Here is a 19,327-nt window from a genome sequence, read left to right as displayed (position 1 = left end):
TTTAAGACTTCCAGTTCCAGTTTTGACCACTTTTGCCTGTGCTGTTAATTTTAGTTCCCACTGCCCATCCCAAAGCAAGGGAAGTAAGGTGTGTGTGTGTGTGTCCGTCCACAAATAAGCAGCCTCACCTCTGTGGACCTCAGTTTGCTTACCTGCAATATAAAGTGAGGATAATAGGTCTTGTTAGAGTGAGACTAACTAGAAGCTTAGCAGTATCGTCACAGGAGTTTGTCCCCTTACTGAGTGTAAAAAATGAAGAAAAAGGGGCGCCTGGGCGGCTCAGTTAAGCAGCTGGCACTTGATTTGGGCTCGGGTCACAATCTCAGGGGCGTGGGATGGAGCCCCACTTGGGGCTCTGCACTCAACCAGGTAGTCTACTTGTGGACTCTTTCTCCTCTCCCTCACCCCCTCCCCCTGCTGGTGCACATGCTCTGTCTCTAAAATAAATAAATCCTTTTTTAAAAAATGAAGGAAAAAATATAGTAAGCAGTAGTTTCCAGAGTGTGAGTGTCTTAATGCTTAAACCTCTGCTGATAGTTACCGGGACTAAAGCCCCGAGCTTGCGTTCCTAACCCTTCTCTCTCACATCACTGACAAGAGGAGGAAAGCCAGATGGCTCTGAGACTCAGGACCTGGTTCTCTTCATCTGGAGAACTGGGCAGTCCATGGAAGCGCTTCCTGTTTCTGGTTGAAAGCTGAAGCCCTTGCCAGGCCCATCAGGCCAAGGCTCTGGGTTTTGCTTTGAATATTCTCTAAGGAGAACTGAAGGACAAAGGAACTCTTGCCTTAAACTGTCAGTGGAAGACAGGAAGGTCAGAGGGTAGAAGAATGCCTTCTAAGAACTCTGACGGAGGGCAAGAAAGCTAGAGTACAGATAATCATTGACACTTCGGGAACGCCTCCCATTTTCCAAGTGCTGTTGTTGGCAAGCCGTACAGATACTTTATATTTGAACTCAGTAACGATTCGGTGATGTGTAATTATTATTATCCACATTTTGTAAGAGGCTCAAAAAAGTTAATAACTAGGGTCGTTAAGTTGCCTAGGGTCACAAAGATAGTAAATGACTAGTAGAGTCATAATTTGAACCCAGGACTTCACCCTATAATATCCTGCCACATGTCAATAATGTATTCACTCCCTAAGTTTCTGTGAATGGGATGTTTTCAACATTCATTAATGTGGGAATTTTGAATATTATTTTAAAAAGGGTTAACTTCCCTATTATTGAGAAAGATTTTCAGTTTGGAAAGCAAGATAGTTTTTTATGCCTTTTGTGGGGGGGGGTTGCTTTATCCTTATCGTTGACAATCATCCAACAAGTATTCCTTTCATGAAATGTATTTGTAATGACAGGGCTTCCTGAGATGTTTCAGACTCTGAAGTATCTCGAATGAGTATGTTAACCGCCCCCTCCCCCCAAGCTATCATCAATAGAAATGTTTTGCTAACGACATCATAGAATTTATTTTTTACATTTGTCATGAACAGTGGGACTTCTGAATTTTACTTCAGCACAATGACATTTATCATGCCACTTGAAATTTAAATTTTGTAGACAAGAGAAGAAAGGAAAATGGAAGCAATTCTGCAAGCTTTTGCCAGACTTGAAAAAAGAGAGAAAAGAAGAGAACAAGCTTTGGAAAGGATCAGCACAGCCAAAACTGAAGTTAAAACGGAATGTAAAGATGCACAGATTGCCAGCGATGCTGAAGTTATGCAGGTATCATTACTCGGGTCTAGTTTTGTTTTCATACTTGAGCACTTTCTGATGAAATTGTCACACCTGATTTAGTTGCATCTGTAAAGAACTTTTAACGTCTAATGCTGTTCAGTAGCATTTTTCAAATCCTGAGAATTTAGACCTGAGACATAAGATTCTACTTGCTTTGTTTTAGACTAAAAAAAAAATTGTTAATTTATCAGAATTCATAAGCTTAAGGAAATTAGCTTCTGAAGTAGATGAATGCTTTGAGATTTCAGCTTCTCACTTCTGTAAACATAGTATCGAAAGTTTCACTGTGTTGTATTTTGAATTAGGAACAAGCAAAAGAAGAAACTGCTAGCAAGCCACCCCCTGCCAAGGTGAATAGAACTAAACAGAGGAAAAGTTTTTCTCGCAGTCGGACGCACATTGGACAACAGCGCCGGAGACACAGGACTGTGAGCATGTGCTCAGATATCCAGCCATCTTCTCCTGATCTAGAAGTCACCTCACAACAGAACGACATTGAGAACACTGTACTTACAATCGAACCTGAAGCTGAAACTGCACTAGCAGAACTAATTCCCGAAACTGAAGCTCCAGCACTTACTAAATGTCCTGCCAAGTACCCGAAAACTAAGAAGGTAGGGCTCTTCAGGAGCAGGGGAACTTTTAACGAGAATGTCTTATGATGTTAAATATATTTGTGTTTTTAAGATTCAGTTTGGGGGGCGCCTGGGTGGCTCAATTGTTAAGTGTCTGCCTTCGGCCCAGATCGTGATCTCAGGGTTCTGGGATCAAGCCCCGTAGCGGGCTTCCTGCTCTGCTTCTCCCTCTCCCACTCCCCCTGTTTGTGTTCCCTCTCTCGCTGTCTCGCTGTCAAATGCATAAATAAAAAAATCTTTAAAAAAAAAAAAAGATTCAGTTTGGAACATCTCGTAAGGAACAGAACAAGAGGCATAGTTTTTACACTTAACATGTTGAGTTTTTAAACTAAGACTGAGAATCACAAAACAGTAAAAGCAGTTAATAAAAATGTTTGCAGTTAACGAAAGTTATTCAGTATATCAAGACTTCCTTTTAGAATTGCAGATCACAATGTAATGATTTTAATTTATCAAAATTCCTTTTTATGCTGTGTACTAAATTTACACTTCACAGAAACAATTGGTTTTACATATGTTATCCTTTATACTTTGTATTTCCTACAATTTTCACAGTATAGGTAGATTATAAGAAATGTGAAGAAATCGCTGATTGCCATAAAGAGGGGTAGTTTTAGAGGAATTTATCCATCTTTGAAAAACTGTCACTTAATAAAGCAGTTATGGGAAACTATTCACTGAGATAAACCACCCTGAGCTTTACAGCTCAGAAATAACAGAACATCCTTAGGAAGCACCCCCAGCTCCCAGTAGAATCTAGTAGATTGGAGCAGAGATATCAAAGTGGTAATCCTTGGGCTCTTTTGGGGGGGGGGATTAGATCATAACTGGATTCTTCTTGTACACTTATATAACAGAACGTTTTGAAACTTAATTTATCTTGTTCTTACCAGATTCATTACAAGTTTGAGGTACTGTGAAACCGGGAGAAGTATATTCAGTAAACATCTAGGATGAACCCAGGAGTATACTTTAATGGCGAATCAGAGGGTTAGTTAGAGACAAGATCTAAACACAGTTCTAATTGGAAGGCTGTACTCTTCCTTACTGCCCCATGGATCTTGAACAAGCAAGCCAACACTTGCCTTAACCATGAGCACTTAAATGTATGTTAATTATACTGGAATTAAAAAAAAAATCAAACAATGAGCAGTTATTTTTGCCCACTTTGGAGGGACAAAAAATAATTGCAACTTTTCTTTGTAATTTAGATCAGTGAAAAGAAAAACTCATGTTGAAAAGAGAAGCTACTTTTTTAACTACAAATATGACATAATTCCTGCCTTTTAATTTTTTAAATGGCTAAATTATTGTGGTGCTATCAATTTATTTAAATTCCTGGTCTGAGATGTAGACTTTTACTCCCATTTGATTCTCTAAAAAAGCCTCCTTTGCCACAGGTTTTGTTGATGGTATTCCCTTCTTTTAAACATACTATTTGAGCACCAAATTATCATGATTTCCCCTAATGTGAAGGCTTCATTCAGTGTAATAAGACATAGTACTTACTCTGGGCCAGATACTATGCTACTTGAAGAGCTTTATATATGTTATTTAGCTCTTTTAATCCTCACAATAGGGCGCCTGGGTGGCTCAGTTGGTTAAGCGACTGCCTTCAGCTCAGGTCATGATCCCGGAGTCCCGGGATCGGGTCCTGCATCGGGCTCCCTGCTCAGCAGAGAGTCTGCTTCTCCCTCTGACCTTCTCCCCTCTCATGCTGTTTCTCTCTCTCTCTCTCTCAAATAAATAAATAAAATCTTTAAAAAAAAAATCCTCACAATAACCACAGTAACCAAAACCCAGAGCTAGTTTCTGTATGACCCTTCTTTTACAGATAAGGAATGAGATGTAGAAAAGTTTTATAACTTCCTTGAAGTCACGTTGTAAGTGGCAAAGCCCGGATTCCTACCCAGGCAGTCTGGCTGCAGACTCCACAAGCTTTCTCTAGTTTGTCCAAGATATGCAGTTGTACATACATTGAAAAAAAGGGGGGAGGAAGGGGGAAAATGCTAGAATGTTTTAATGATTGTCACTGGAAGACCGTGTCGGTAGATTATTGTTTTAATGTGTGTGTATCTATGTGTGAGAATGCATATACCACTTTTAGTACTATTTTTTTAATAAATTATACTTAGAGTAAAAATAACAAGAATATCATATGATTACCAGATAGAAAAGATATGCCCACAGAGCAAACAAAATGTGCTTGTGCTGACAGATGTAATCCTTATTTCCATGCCCATTACAACTGCTTTATTAAATAAGTATAGCTAGCCTACAAAAAAAAAGTAGTCATTATATTTTAGAATAGGTATATTCATATAACCAATAAAGACTGAACTAGATACATGGGATAAAAATAAATTAACAGAATTAACTGAAAAAGGACTATGTAAATTTTCAAATAGTGATTGTCAATGCTGACACCTTTTTTTTTTTTTTTTAAATGTATATGCAGTTGTCTCATCATCTAGAGATTCTGATAGGCATCCGGGGTAGAAAAACTGCATAAAATCAGGTTTTTCTTACACACTGATAACAGAAGCAGTAACAAACCTAAATTCAGTATTTGTGTTTATAAGATAGTACTGATGTCTCTTAAGACCTTGCTGTTTTACAAAAGGTACCATGTGTTTTCTTCCTGGCTGAGTACTGTTGTATAAAAAATTTAGGAGTAAGAGAAGTTAAGAAGTGTAATAATGTACTGATGTACTGGATTTTTGGACATCTATGAATGATTTCAATTAATGTATCATTTTGGAAAATACCAATTTCAAATTTGGTATCAAAATGTTCAATAGGGGAATCTGTGAGTTACATATAGAATGATCCAAATTCTTCTTTTCTCTAGCACTTGGTCAATGAATGGTTAAGTGAGAAGAATGAGAAGACAGGAAAACCTTCAGACAGCCTTTCAGAAAGGCCTCTGCGCATAACTACAGATCCTGAAGTGTTAGCTACTCAGCTCAATTCCTTACCAGGCCTGGCCTACAGTCCCCATGTATACTCTACTCCTAAGCACTATATTCGGTTTACTTCACCATTCCTTTCAGAAAAAAGGAGAAGAAAAGAACCTACTGAAAACATTTCTGGCTCATGCAAGAAGGTAAAGTTTTCTTTGGATATAGAAATCTAGGATGAGCCACGGGCCAGTCTCCTTCCTTAACTACCATTCCTGGTAGTGAAGTGCTTTTAGAATCAGTCTACATATATAGGCTATATAAACAGCTACAAACTGATTTCTATTCATTTGTTATGTATTTCAGCGATGGTTGAAACAAGCCTTAGAAGAGGAAAACTCATCAATTTTACATAGATTTAATTCACCCTGTCAAGAAAGATCCAGGAGTCCTACAGTCAATGGTGAAAGTAAAAGTCCACTGCTACTAAATGAATGCTGCTCCCTCCCAGGTGGAATTTCTTTTCGGTGTTGTTTTAGTGTGACGAGTGTGGCAGGACGCATACAGCTTATATAACAGACACATTCACTTGATAAAAGAAGCATTTTGTTATATTTTTTCTGTCCTCTAACCTTTTGGGTAAAGATAAACATGAAAACCTTAAATTTACAGTACCATGTATATTGGGGCTTATGGGTGAATTTTAGGGCTGCTTCTCAGATCGAAAAGAACTCTTGGAAATAAATTAACATCTGTCGTTCTAAGCCTTCTCAGAGACTCCTAGGCCTGTGAGCCATTTGGCAAGATAATTTGTGCTGTAATAGTAAAATTAACTCACGTGGGGGTGGGGAGAGACTGTTTCATGTTAGTAGAATCTTTAAAAACCCTGAAATTTGGTTTGGGGCTGAAATTCATCATAATTACTATTGTTGATGTTTTGATCTTTCCCAGAATGTATTATAGATTGTAGCAAATACCAGTAACATAACGTCTATGAATTATTACACCAACAGATCTAACTACACCACTAAAAAAACGAAGACTTTATCAGTTGCTAGATTCTGCTTACTCTGAAACCTCCACACCTACTCCTTCACCGTATGCTACACCGACTCACACAGATATTACTCTCACGGACCCATCATTTGCTACTCCTCCACGGGTAAAATCAGATGATGAAGCTTGCAGAAATGGTTATAAGCCCATATATTCACCAGTTACCCCAGTAACTCCTGGCACACCAGGAAATACCATGCACTTTGAGGTGAGAAATGGGGGAAAAGAAAACCTGTGGGGATGGTATTTAACAGCTCCCCACCCCCAACAACTATTGTGCTTTGAGTAGGGAAAAAAAGTTTTTAAGAAACCAGAAGAGCAAATTTGGAACATGCATTGATGTGAATTTAAACTTTTACATTTCTTATTAAAATGAGCATAACTTTCTAATGGCTATATGTGTATCAAACTGACCTTAAAGCAGAGGTCTTATGTGGGGAATGGAAACAGAAAAAAGTTTAAAACCAAAGTCTGTGTAACAGTTAGTTTTCATTTCTATAAATATCATGGATTTAGTTACATATTTTAATTTTCAATTCTACTTACTTCTTTTATATAGAATATTTCTTCCCCAGAAAGTTCTCCAGAAATTAAGAGACGCACTTATAATCAAGAGGTAAGGTGTTATCCAAAAAGATTATTTAAATTGGTGACCTTTTCCTTTTTTAATTTTGCGTAAATTTTTGGGAGATTTTAAAATAATTAGTCTCAAGATACGGTTATTTGTGTAATTCTTTTGTTTTAATTCTGTAAACAGGGATATGACCGATCTTCAACCATGTTAACATTGGGGCCTTTTAGAAATTCTAATTTAACTGACCTGGGTCTGCAAGAAATAAAGACTATTGGTTATACCAGCCCTCGGAGTAGGACTGAAGTCAACAGACAGTGCCCTGGAGAAAAGGAATCTGTGTCAGACCTTCAGCTGGGACTCGATGCAATCGAGCAAACTGCCTTACATAAAACCATGGAACCACCTACACATGACAGGACTGATTCTAACAGCCAACTGGAATCTACTCACTCTGGACGGGGCACAATGTATTCTTCCTGGGTAAAGAGTCCTGACAGAGCAGGAGTTAACTTCTCAGTAAACTCTAACTTGAGGGACCTGACGCCCTCCCATCAGTTGGAGGTTGGAGGAGGCTTCCGAATAAGTGAGTCAAAGTGCCTGGTGCAGGATGATACTAGAGGCATATTTATGGAAACACCTGTGTTTTGTACTTCAGAAGATGGGCTTGTTTCTGGTTTCGGACGGACTGTTAATGACAATTTGATCGACGGAAGTTGCACACCCCAGAATCCACCACAAAAGAAAAAGGTTACAAATTTAACGATTTTAGTCCTTTTAATAGTGTCTTTTTCATACTACTTCTGAGGGTTACTAGCAGTTATGTGTTATGTAAGGCATTCATACTCAAAGTTTTGATGTGTACACTTTTAAACCTTTGTAAATGCTCAGAAAATACTTGCAGAGAAGTAAAACATTCTAGTGATACGGAAAATGCTTATAAGCACGGTTTCAGAGATCGAAACCTCAAGATGATTTATTTCACTGAAAGAGTAACTTCAAAATAACTACTTCCTAGCCAAATAAACAGAGTTGAGTAATACTTGTGTTATTATCCTTATTTTACATAAAACAGGCAGCCTCGTATTGGAGAAATGCTTCTTTCTTCATAATATCTGTAGTAGTTCAGCCATGGATATGAGTATTTTGCAAAGTGTTCTATAAATAATAATTTAAGCTCCCTGACTTACCACCATTATTTGGTTGGCAGCAGACATACTGAGACAATTAGAATGCCTTATTTCAGAGAAATGGGATAAACTACACTTACTTTACTTGTTAATAGGCTTATTGCTTTGCAAGTCAAAGAATTTTAGTGATGTGTGCTTTTAATTTTTGTAACAGAGTCCAGTTGGCAACTTTGTGGGAAGCAATGTAGTATAGTGGAAAGAGCACGGGCTTTCAAGTAAGACCTAGGTTCGAATCCCGGCTCCAACACTCACCAGCTGTGTGACCTTGAGTGAGTGAGTTACTCAATTTCCTCATCTGTAAAATGGGGATGATAATATACCTATTTCATAGGGTTGTTGTGAGGATTAAATGAGATAATGTATGTAAATCATCTAAATACAATGCCTGGCATATAATAGGCATTGATAATTGTTAATTATTATTATTTGTTGAAAATCAAATTATTTTACATAATTTTCCTAATGTAAATATACTAATTCTCTTGAGAAAAAAAAGAATAGCTTGACTCTGACATATAAAACAAGAATAAAAGATTTGCTTTTCCTTCTCTTTCTTGCTGAAGGTCTCTCTATTAGAGTACCGTAAAAGACAGCGGGAAGCCAGGAAGAGCGGCTCGAAGGCTGAGCACTTTCCACTGGTTAGCGTGTCACCTCACGCAAGCGGCAGCTCGATCAACAGTGGTGATGGCTGCGGCAACAGGAGTGAAAGCGGGGAGCAGCTAGAAGGCACCGCTAGCCTGCCGTTACCGACACCAGCTACGGTTTATAGTGCTGCTTCAGAAGAAACCAGCAATAACTGTCCTGTTAAGGAAGCTTCTGCCAGTGAGAAGAACGACCCAGAAGTTCAATGGTAAGCCTGTCTAAAAGAGCCCATTGCTAACTGTAGAACTGAGAAGTGTCATCCCTTGTAATTCAAGTAGTCTCTGTTCTTTATTGTCCAGGCAGGATCTTTTCTATAGCTGATTATGAACACAGCTAGATCTGCAAAGATCTGAAGTGTGCTGTTCTAAACAGCACAAGCTTTGGGGTGAACTCTCTTCCTGTCTGCTCTTGTTCCCCCAGTTCTAAGGAGAGGGACATTTGCGGTCCGAATTTTGGGAGAGCCTCTTTGCTGATAGGGTCTATCTTAAGGGTCCACTGTTTCCTCTTGTACAATTTTCGCCTTTTTCACAGTATTCCTCTCCAAAGAACTTTTATCATAGTCGGCATCCTGCGATTTCCATATATCCCTAACCAGTTAGAAAAGAACAACCAAGTTTTAGTGTTTCTTCAGTAGGAACAGCAGAAGCTGGATATGGGATGGGTCTTGGCAAAGGGCAGAAGGGCTCATTCGCTTCCCTCCTGGGTCCCCTTCCCACTAGGCCCTACAGTCCAGATACAAGGTGATCTGTAAAGGGTATATCTGGTACCTGCTGTGACATTCTGAATGCGGATGCACTTCAGCCCCCCCCTCCCCCCCTGCCCCCAACCAAGAAATTAAGACAGGATTGGAGTCTGGCTATTTTCAAAGCTTTACACCTGAGTATTTTCCCAGCAGAGCAAAAAGCCTTGGTCTGAGAGGACAAGTTGACCATCAAGAACAAAGACTAATCTAGCTGGCAGTAGCTTCCTTGAATTGATGGTATGATTTTATGTTCAAGGACCGCTTCAACCTCAGTGGAGCAAGTGAGAGAAAGGAGTTACCAGCGTGCGCTACTTCTCAGCGATCACCGAAAAGATAAAGACAGTGGTAAGTGAGCTTGTTCTTCTGCCAAAAAGTGGAGCCAGCTAATCCCTGTGCACCCTCGTTCTTGGCAGTTCTAATGTTCTCTTTGGGTCTGCTTCATCTCTAGGGGGAGAGTCACCCTGTGTCCCATGTTCACCGAGTCATGTTCCGTCTTCACCTTCATCTCATTCAAATCACATTCCCCAGTTGCAACCCAAGGGCCCAGTCCCTCCTTTCAGTGAACTTACAGAAGGTCAGTAAGCAGATGACCTATCATGGTTATTGTTTTAAAAGCCTTTTTGAATGAGGAAGGAGAATGCCTTTTTGCAGAGTTGGGCTGCATAGAGTTTACACTGCTCTGTAGTGTCAGCGCAAGGCAGTGCTGGTCATGCAATGTCACGTTTACTCTGGCTTTCTTCTCCTTTACAGATCCTGACCCTGAAAATCCAGAGCCCATGACTACAAGTGAATGTCCATCCCCAGACACCTCTCAAAACACTTGTAAAAGCCCTTCAAAAATGAGCAAGGTAATAAAATTGACCTTCAAACATGGCCATTCAGGAAAGTGGGTTCTCACATGCATGCGGAGATTCTCCTGCTGTACGAAGCGTCAGTTTGCGATTTTTGGACACTTTGAGAGCAGATGGTCTAACCTGCTCACTGTGCTTCAGTCCTTTACATTTTCTTCTAGAGGTCCAGCCCTGTCACCCCAGGAAATTCAGTTTTTTCATACAATTTTGGACCACACTCAGTCAATTCTCTAAAAACAAAAGGTCAGATGACAATGCATTGAGAAGAAATGCTATCACCGTCCTTGATTCGGGAAGATGTGCTGGTCTCGTGTGGCGGCAGGATCTGTGGAAACTAAAGATGAGGGATCGGAGACTGGTTTTCTTTCTCCCTCGTATGTAATTTAAGTGGTCTTGTACTTTGGTTTTCGTATATGAACACTGTAAAAGATGTTTCAGATCACAACAGTTTGGGTGACATTTATTTACCCAAACCGGTTGATTGGGTGGGTGCAGCAAGTCCTGTTACGGAATTGAAACTTGCTAAGTGCTGGAGGTTACTAGAATTCTGTTAGAATAAGGCTCAAAAGCAGGTTGGATCACTGAGGGGGAAAAGGCAAGTTGAAGGTAAAGACCATTCTTTCCTTGTCTTCCATAAAAATTAATCCAGGAAATTCAGTTGAAGCTCAGTACCAGAACTTGTTAAACTACTGAAAAAGCTGCCTTTTCAGGATCCCACGCCTCTGTGATGGACTTTCCTAATCCACCTTATCCTGTACCCCTTTCTAAAGTGAACCCTAAAGTAACATTCAGTACCGCTGGTAACAAACCTCAGTATATGTAAGACGTTCCTTAACGGGATTCGTTTTCTTTCCACAGCCTGGTTCCCCGGGACCCGTACTTCCTGTTCAGCCGCATGGGAAAATACCCACTAAGTCCGATTCCCACTGGGAGGCAACAGCTACCGCGTCGGAAGCGGAGAACGGGGTGCACCTGAAAGCAGAGCTCCCCCAGAAGCAGCTGTTAAATAACACCCAAGCACTTCCAAAGAACCCTCCTCCTCAGCCGCTGGCTCGAAGCTCAGCCGAGCAACTTTCCCAGAAGCTGCCATCCGCCGCACCGGTCAAGTTGCACTGTCCTCCGTCCCCTCACGTAGAAAATCCTCCTAAGTCCTCGACACCCCACCCGCCTGTGCAGCACGGTTATCTCTCACCAAAGCCCCCTACCCAGCAGCTAGGCTCGCCCTACAGGCCTCATCACGCACAGTCACCTCAAGTGGGAACACCTCAGCGTGAGCCTCAGAGAAGTTTCTACCCAGCCGCACAGAATCTTCCAGCCAGTACTCAGCAGGCGCCGTCTGGAGCACTCTTCACACAGACCCCCTCAGGACAATCTGCCGCGACATACAGTCAGTTTACCCCCCCCAGTCTGAGCAGCACGGCACCGCCCCCCCCCGCCCCCCCCCGCCGCCGTCTTCCTCCTCGTACTACCAACCCCAGCAGCCCTCCGCAAACTTTCAGGGTTACAACCAGCTTAAAGGTGGTCTTTCCCAACAGGCCGTGTTTGCATCGGGACCAAATCAAGCACTTGCGGGCGCCAGCAGCCAGCAGCCCGCTCCAGGCCACCACGTCACTCCGGGCCATTTCTTGCCTTCTCCGAACCCTCCGCTTCACCATCAAACTGCCCCGGCTGTGGTGCCCCCCCCGCCCCCCCCGCCCCCCGCCCCCGGGCCACACCTCGTACCGCAGCCCAGCTCCCATCAGCAGCACTCTGTCACTCACGTCGTAGGGCCTGTTCACGCGGTCACCCCCGGCTCTCACATTCACTCTCAAACCGCTGGACATCATTTGCCACCACCCCCGCCACCTCCTGGTCCTGCCCCTCACCACCACCCGCCACCCCATCCTTCTGCAGGACTCCAAGGTCTACCAGCACAACACCAGCATGTGGTCAATTCAGCACCCCCCCCGCCGCCGCCGCCGCCACCTTCCAGTGTGCTGGCTTCTGGGCACCATCCCCCCTCTGCTCAAGCCTTACACCATCCACCTCATCAAGGACCTCCACTTTTTCCTGCAAGTGCTCATCCAGCCGTACCACCGTACCCCTCCGCAGCCACACATCACACCACTCTGGGACCGGGACCCCAACACCAGCCTTCTGGAACAGGGCCACACTGCCCATTACCAGTCGCAGGTCCTCATCTCCAGCCCCAAGGACCAAACAGTATTCCGACACCGACTGCTTCAGGGTTCTGTCCTCACCCTGGCTCTGTGGCCCTGCCACATGGGGTTCAAGGACCTCAGCAGGCATCCCCAGTGCCTGGACAGATTCCGATCCACAGAGCACAGGTGCCACCGACATTTCAGAACAATTACCATGGTTCAGGGTGGCATTAAAATGGACTCCAAAAACATTTTTTAAAATGTTCTGTAAGATAAAAACTGTATATTTCATATGTACCTATTAAGGTACTTTTTAAAGCTTGTACATGAAACTTTGTATAAAAAAAAAAAACCAGTGCTCTTTCATTGTATTTTTCCCATTTTTGCTTTTTTAAAATTCCTTAAAAAATGTGCTGTTAAGCCAGTATTAGGTATCTTTATTTTGTAAAGTGAACATTCCAGCTGTTTTTCTGGCAGTAGATTTGATGCTACATGATCTTTAAATTTTATTGTTGCAGTTAAAATTCATTTAGTGAATGTTTTCTATATTATTTTATACATATGCATTTAAGTACACAGCTAAGTAATGGCACTATGAGGATTTTCATTTTTCTCCTGTCAGCAGTTCTGTGAGTGCATCTTAGGTATATTAAAAAAAAAAAAAAAAATGCAATACAGATTTTTATAGTTTGGTGTGGACATGGCTCATTTTGTTTTATCGGTTATTTGCAAGCAAAATGTAATTTAATGTATAGATTTTTAATGTCTCCTGACAAACTGTAAATACTGCATTTCTTTTGCGTATATAATTGCTTACAGCTTTTCTCATTTGATATATAGCACTGTACATATGACAAGTCTGCAAAACTGTGTGATCTTTGTGAAAGTAGTACAGTATATGGCCTTTAATTTCTTTTTTATTTTAAATATACTGTCACATTGAAGCACTGGTTGGGCATTTTAATTCATGTTAATAAATCACAATTATGTCAGTTTTACCAAATTGTCCTGTACAACTTCTGAGATTGGAGTCTGTTTAAACAAGTTTTTTTTTTTTTACAAAAGTTCCATTTTTTTCAGCTCTAGTTTGTCAGTAGCCTTCCCTTTTCTTCAGCTACACCTACCTCAGCTGGACTGTAGCGGACATCAGGAGGCAGTGAGGGGTTGGGTTGTTCCTGCAGCGCTCCTTCCTGTCAGTGCTGCAGGGAACTCTGCTGGGTGGAGGTTCTACCTCCAACTGACATCATACAAAATGTGAACCCGTATCATTCAAGTATTACACGTGATCGAGTTCTAGACCGGAACTGACAACTGTTCGAAAACACGGTGTAGCTTTGCCTGACAACACACATATCTCATTTGTACATTGCTGAACATGCATGACTGCAACGTCCTACTGATGAATCAAAATTATTTGAAAACCTTAAATTAACACTTACTCTCTAGCTATAGTATTAAAAAAAAAAAGTAATAGGTCTTAAAAATTTGGTTCGGGCATATAAACGAAAACAGCATTACTACTAAAGCTCTCAAGTGAAATGAAAATAGCCTCTTGGACACTGCTGAAATACCCAATTCTACTTTTTGTTTTGGAAAAATAAATCTTTCTTTGTCTTCTACCTCTTAGGAGGATTAATTAAGTAGAACCATAAGTAATGAACACATTTTTCCAATTTTTACCTAATTGACATAATCTGGCACAGCACATACATTCAATGCTTTGGAGAAAAACATCAAGCTAAAACTGGCTGGATTAATATTTGGCAGTAATGAAACTCATGTTTTACAGTAATTTTTAATGTCCATTTCCTTATGAAAACCAGCTAATGATGGTACATGAAGAGAACTGCACTAGGGCTTGGCTCAATCCTAGTCAGCTTCCAGTTTTAAAAGAACTCGGGTCAACTCTGCCCTTCCTGACTTAGCATACAAAGTTCTACCTACGGTACTCACTAGAGAAACACTTGTCCAAGAAAACATGGCTCTACGTCACCCGGCCCAACGGTTTCACAGAACAAAGGTGGTTAACTGTTAGCACAGTGAGTAGCATTATTCGCCTCTTTAAAAGGACTGGCCTTCTAAGGATTTAAAATTCCTGTTATAAATCTGCCTACTACACAAATAATTGATAGAGAAGCGTTTCTATGGACTGCAAAATCTAATGTAGTTCCTTGACTCCTTGATGAAGGGCACATACACTCTCAAATACTGTCTCATGAAAAGTTACAAAAACAACAATGGAAGAGAAACTGGAATTTAAGGAATAATCTCAACTGAAGTTCTCTACCCAAGGAGAAATAGTAGTTTATCGTGTTTAACTAGTCAGGTATGGTCCAGGTACAAGCAGCAGCAAGTTAATAATAAATCAATTTTCACCTGTAAAGTTTATGATTTCCTGAAGCCTTTAAATTTGCTTTTTTTGGCCTCTGAGCAGTTCTAATTTCCAGACAGCCAGCTTCTCATCTGCTACCATCACGATCCACTGCTTGTCCTTCTCCGTGAAGACCTGACAAGGACTAACGAGAGGAAAAGCCAGGACCTTCACCAAAACCACCGAGCCGGCGGCAGGGAGCTGCATAACCAGTGCTGCCCATTCAGCGGAGTATTCTCTATCATCAAGCCACCAAGATTCTGCTAAAAACCATACTATACCTAATACAAATGGGAGATTCCTTCTAGAACAACTTTTTTACATCGTAAACCAGTTAGGCTCTTTTATAAGGGACTGATCTTTACAAATTCCTAACAATCGAGTTTATTTCCTAACATGAGCCGAAACTGCCTAATAGGATCAATTTCACTCAAGTGTGCTATAAACCCTGACACCAATTCTTCAGAGTTAGGGAAGACAGACAGACCTTTCGGTTCTTGTGAGCATGGCTCCTACAGAAACAGTCTGCAGCAACCATCTGTCGTAGAACCTACAGGACAACCTACAGCCTCGTCAGAAGACCCCAGCATGCACAATGCCTAAGGAACCTCACAGCGATGTGTGAGAGCATGCTAACTCCCGAAATGATGTGTCTTGTTCCCTTCAAGGTGAATACTGTTAAAAAGAATAAATTTGCAATGCTCAAACACAATGTAAGTAGTATGTTTTTGATGGAACATGAATAAAAAAAGAATCAATCACTGACATTCTAGGTAGTACATCTGTCCTACAGCAATTCTTCTAAATCCATATTCTACTCTTACAAAACAATGAATGATTTCCTTACAATAAGCAATAATGCATGTTCTACAGCTGCCTTTCCTGCAACGGGAATGTTGATACTTCCTTTAGTTTGGGTTACGCTACACTAAAAGAACAAATGTTTGTTGATTCTACCGCTTCAAATATAGGCCAATGACCAAGGCAATGTCTGGGGGAAAAAAAAAAAAAAAAAAAAACACTTTAATTTTTAAGACAACTGCAAGCACCTCAAACAATGGATTATTATTACAACACTTGTTATCTTTTCACAATCTAGTTATTGCAAAGGCATATGGATAAATGTTAATGGACAAAGTCAAGAAAAACGAGGCACCTTAATGAATGTAAAATTTTTAAAAAACCTGACATTCAATCCACTGACTTCTAAAAGAGGCTAAATACACCTCCGTATATTACATTCTAAAATTGTATTGCCTACTATGGTTTGTGTCCTGGATTCTACAACATTAAGGAAAGGCATAAACAAAATCGTGTGCAACCTGCAAAGGGAAATCGTTTTCTCAACTTCAATGCATGGGAAGACAATGAACAAGCTAGTGACGTTGTAGCCGCACGTCCCCCTGCCTAGGGGACGAGCGTGATCCCTGTGACCTCGCAGCTGCCAGCTCGGGTCGTGCCTGCTGCACTGCTAACTGCATTACCATACCTGGATTTTGGACAAACACAAGCAAACTTTTCCAAAAAATATATATATACAGAAATATTTTGTTTTTTCTCATTCCACACACTGCACATGGTTTTGTTGTCCGATTTAATCTATGTAGAGTTTAACTTACAGTGTTTGGAGGAGGCAACACCACATGGTTCTGGGCTATCACATTTTTAAAGGGAAATTGCTCTTTTTCCTTTAAAGTACTTTTAAAAATATGCAAAAATATGAATGGGAGTGCTAAAAGTATAATACGTATCTTAGAATGAAAGCATGTCTTTTCTTGCTTTAAAGTGCCATATAGGGAATGACATAACTCAGAGCCACTTTAAAATCCAACGTAAAAGGACTGTTACGGAATGAAAAGTCTGCACGGCTCCTGGGAGCAGTTCAAGTCCACTACATGCAATTCAGGCTACAAAGCACTCAAGACTTGGTAGCTTTTCTGAAATTTGAGTCCCCATCCCATATTTAATGGAGATTAACATTTACAGGTGCATTTACATACACTATAATACAGGAATGATGTCCCTTTGCCCGAAGATAAAATTGTACATTTCCTTGCTATTTCTTGGTTCCAACTTGATAATTTCTTAAGATTGTAAATTATATAGTACTCAGCTAAAATATTTCTTCATAAATAGTTACAAAACCTGCCAAAACACAAGGGGGAAAGTATTTCTCGTTCAAAAAAATTGACATTTGAATGTCACACAACACAAGAAACAATGCTTAGAGACATGTTATTGTTTCCAGAAGAAAGTGGGTCAGTAAACTACTAAGCTGAAGACAAAAAGACTACCCTTCCCCAGGATCACAGTGCACAAAAAGCAAAATGTCAAACAACAGTACCTCAAAGCAAAATAAAGGTCTGAGGATGAAGCCAGCTCACTTGTAATCCTGTTAAAGAATGAGAGTCACCGTTTAGGTCCAATGTACTGGAAAACATTTGCTAGCTCAGAATGCTCTATTTGTAGAATCTGCTAAGAATTCAACCAAGGATGCCGAAGGCATTCGCCAGCTGAGGCTCGTTTTTCTGGAACCATTTCTAACATGGGGATCAGGAAATCTGTAAACTGTGCAGCATCTTCATGAGGCCACCCGTACTTTTCCACAAGGACGTCAAAGAGGCTCCAGGGCTTCAGCTTGGTGATATGCCGCAGCTCTCCTACAGGAAAGAAACAGGCAGGGTCAAGAAAGCTCCAGATGTGCATTTCCCATAGGTGGTCCGGCCAGGCGTGTGAGGAAGCAGACACCTACCTGCCCGACACTAAGCAACACCAAACAAGCCACCTTCCCCCCTCCCCACCCAGGTGATCATCCTTCAAGGTCTATGTGGCTGTGCAGTAGTATTTCAAGTAAGCTTAGCAGATGCAAATAAGGGGTTCAACAAAAACGGAATAGTTCATTCGAATCAGCTCCAGGCTTCTTTAAATGAGTAGAGGTGCTGAGTCCACCCAGAGTGTTTTCTTTTTTTTTTTTTCTTTTTAAGTTTATGTATACATCTTTTTAGTCAACTCTACACCCAATGTGGGGCTCAAACTCACAACCCCGAGATTGAGAGTTGCGTGTTCCTCTGACTGAGCCAGCCAGGCGCTCCCACCCGGAATGTTTCCATTTGCAAAGAATGACAAAGGCACTCTCCCTCCATTGTGAGATCTTTTGCAATTTGTAAATATGCTGAGAGAAAGCTTTAAGATACACACTACAGAAACCCACTGGCCCATTATTTCGCATGTTACCATGCAAAGAAAAGGGAGTGGTTCCCTCTAGAGCATCGCTGTTAGAACCTTCTCTGATGGCACAGACGTACTCTGTCTCACTATCCAACATGGCCGCTGCACCTATATGTGACTACTGAGCCCCTGAGATGTGGTTATCAGTGCGACTGAGGAACTGGTTTTCCTTTGTTTAAATTTAACCAGCCACTATTAGCTAGTGGCTACTGCACCAGGCAGCCCAGCTCTAGAGGCCAACCTGAATCAAATACCACTCATTTCTACACATTTGCTGTAACGTCTAAGAGATCAGGACATCAAATCTTGAAGTTGAAGTCTGAAAATGTGCTGGCTGCAACATAAAAAGCGTAGGTTACGAGTAGCCCCGACTGACAAGCAATGGTGACTGACAATCCAGTAGATGGTGCGAGAACTTTAACAGCCTTTTCCAGAATAGGAAGAAAAGTTGTCTCAAGTCAAACTACTAAAAGGTGAGGATACCTTTCATTAGGAGTAACTCCCTTTCTCTTCCAGTGAGAAATTTTCACAGGACACCCCACCCCTGTCCCTGGAGAGGCCTCGATGGATGCCCACCGAGTCTTCCCGAGCAGCTCCCACAGCTGAGGGAAGTGCTCCTGGAGCCCAGTCCCTGCACGTGCTCGGGGCCCAGAGCCCCATCCTGCGACCGCAATGCGGCTGACCGGGGCAGGCACCAGGCCCGCAGGCCTCCTGCCAGGGCCTGGTCTCCTGTCCCCTCTCCCGGCTGAACCCGAGCCACCTGAGCCACGGGGACGCTTCTCACGGTCTCACGGTCTGCATTCCCGGGACACCTGGTCTGTCTCACCCATTTGTGCATCTCAGTTTAGACCAACCCCCCTTTCTTTACTCACAAAGACAATAAAAGAACGTTACAGAAAATCACAAAAACACAAGGAGAAATGACCTGTAATTCGACCCACAAGAATTTTTTCTCTTTGCCCACATGCTCTTTCAATTACACTCTTATGAACTGGTCTGTCTACGGAGCTATAATCGTGATGTGCACAGGATCCGGAACAATGTTTCCCATTAGAGGGATGGCACGTAAGATACTCTGAGGACCAAGGACAGAGTCCAGCACGGCGTGCAGAACTGTCGGTTGGGTCTATGTTACAAGGGAGGTGGGCCTGCCGTCAGAGAGGAGAGTGTTCCCTCCCATGGACGGAAGACCGTGTCCATGACCACGGGGTCTGAGAGCCGCCACTCCAAGTTCCTCCCCTTGCATCTGGAATCGCAGCTCTAGG

General features: G+C 41.7%; 2 protein-coding genes across 18 annotated transcripts in view; one reads left to right on the top strand and one right to left on the bottom strand.

Annotated features, from left to right (window-relative positions):
• The window catches only part of KMT2E (lysine methyltransferase 2E (inactive)), an 87,562-nt gene extending 74,761 nt beyond the window's left edge, over positions 1–12,801 (top strand). Inside the window, 13 exon segments of the mRNA XM_027574819.2 lie at positions 1,559–1,723; positions 2,041–2,349; positions 5,222–5,476; positions 5,637–5,781; positions 6,284–6,534; positions 6,886–6,942; positions 7,084–7,647; positions 8,651–8,937; positions 9,728–9,816; positions 9,920–10,045; positions 10,222–10,319; positions 11,181–11,756; positions 11,759–12,801. Coding sequence (XP_027430620.2) covers positions 1,559–1,723; positions 2,041–2,349; positions 5,222–5,476; positions 5,637–5,781; positions 6,284–6,534; positions 6,886–6,942; positions 7,084–7,647; positions 8,651–8,937; positions 9,728–9,816; positions 9,920–10,045; positions 10,222–10,319; positions 11,181–11,756; positions 11,759–12,697 — 3,861 coding nt within the window. The 3' untranslated portion in view covers positions 12,698–12,801.
• Positions 12,802–13,095: 294 nt separating this feature from the next.
• SRPK2 (SRSF protein kinase 2) overlaps positions 13,096–19,327 on the bottom strand; it is a 247,824-nt gene continuing 241,592 nt past the window's right edge. For 13 of the 17 annotated variants that reach the window (XM_027574830.2, XM_027574839.2, XM_027574835.1 and 10 more), the window contains one exon: positions 17,310–17,494. In XM_027574830.2, the coding sequence (XP_027430631.1) occupies positions 17,310–17,494 (185 nt within the window). Of the gene's footprint in view, positions 17,495–19,327 lie in introns of all 17 variants that reach the window. The other 4 variants (XM_027574823.2, XM_027574824.2, XM_027574827.2 and 1 more) reach the window with 2 other exon arrangements.

Source organism: Zalophus californianus, chromosome 12, assembly GCF_009762305.2.
Source record: "Zalophus californianus isolate mZalCal1 chromosome 12, mZalCal1.pri.v2, whole genome shotgun sequence".
Taxonomy (NCBI): Eukaryota; Metazoa; Chordata; class Mammalia; order Carnivora; family Otariidae; genus Zalophus; species Zalophus californianus.
The sequence above is the reverse complement of the archived record's forward strand: the minus strand, read 5'-3'. Positions and strand labels throughout refer to the sequence as shown.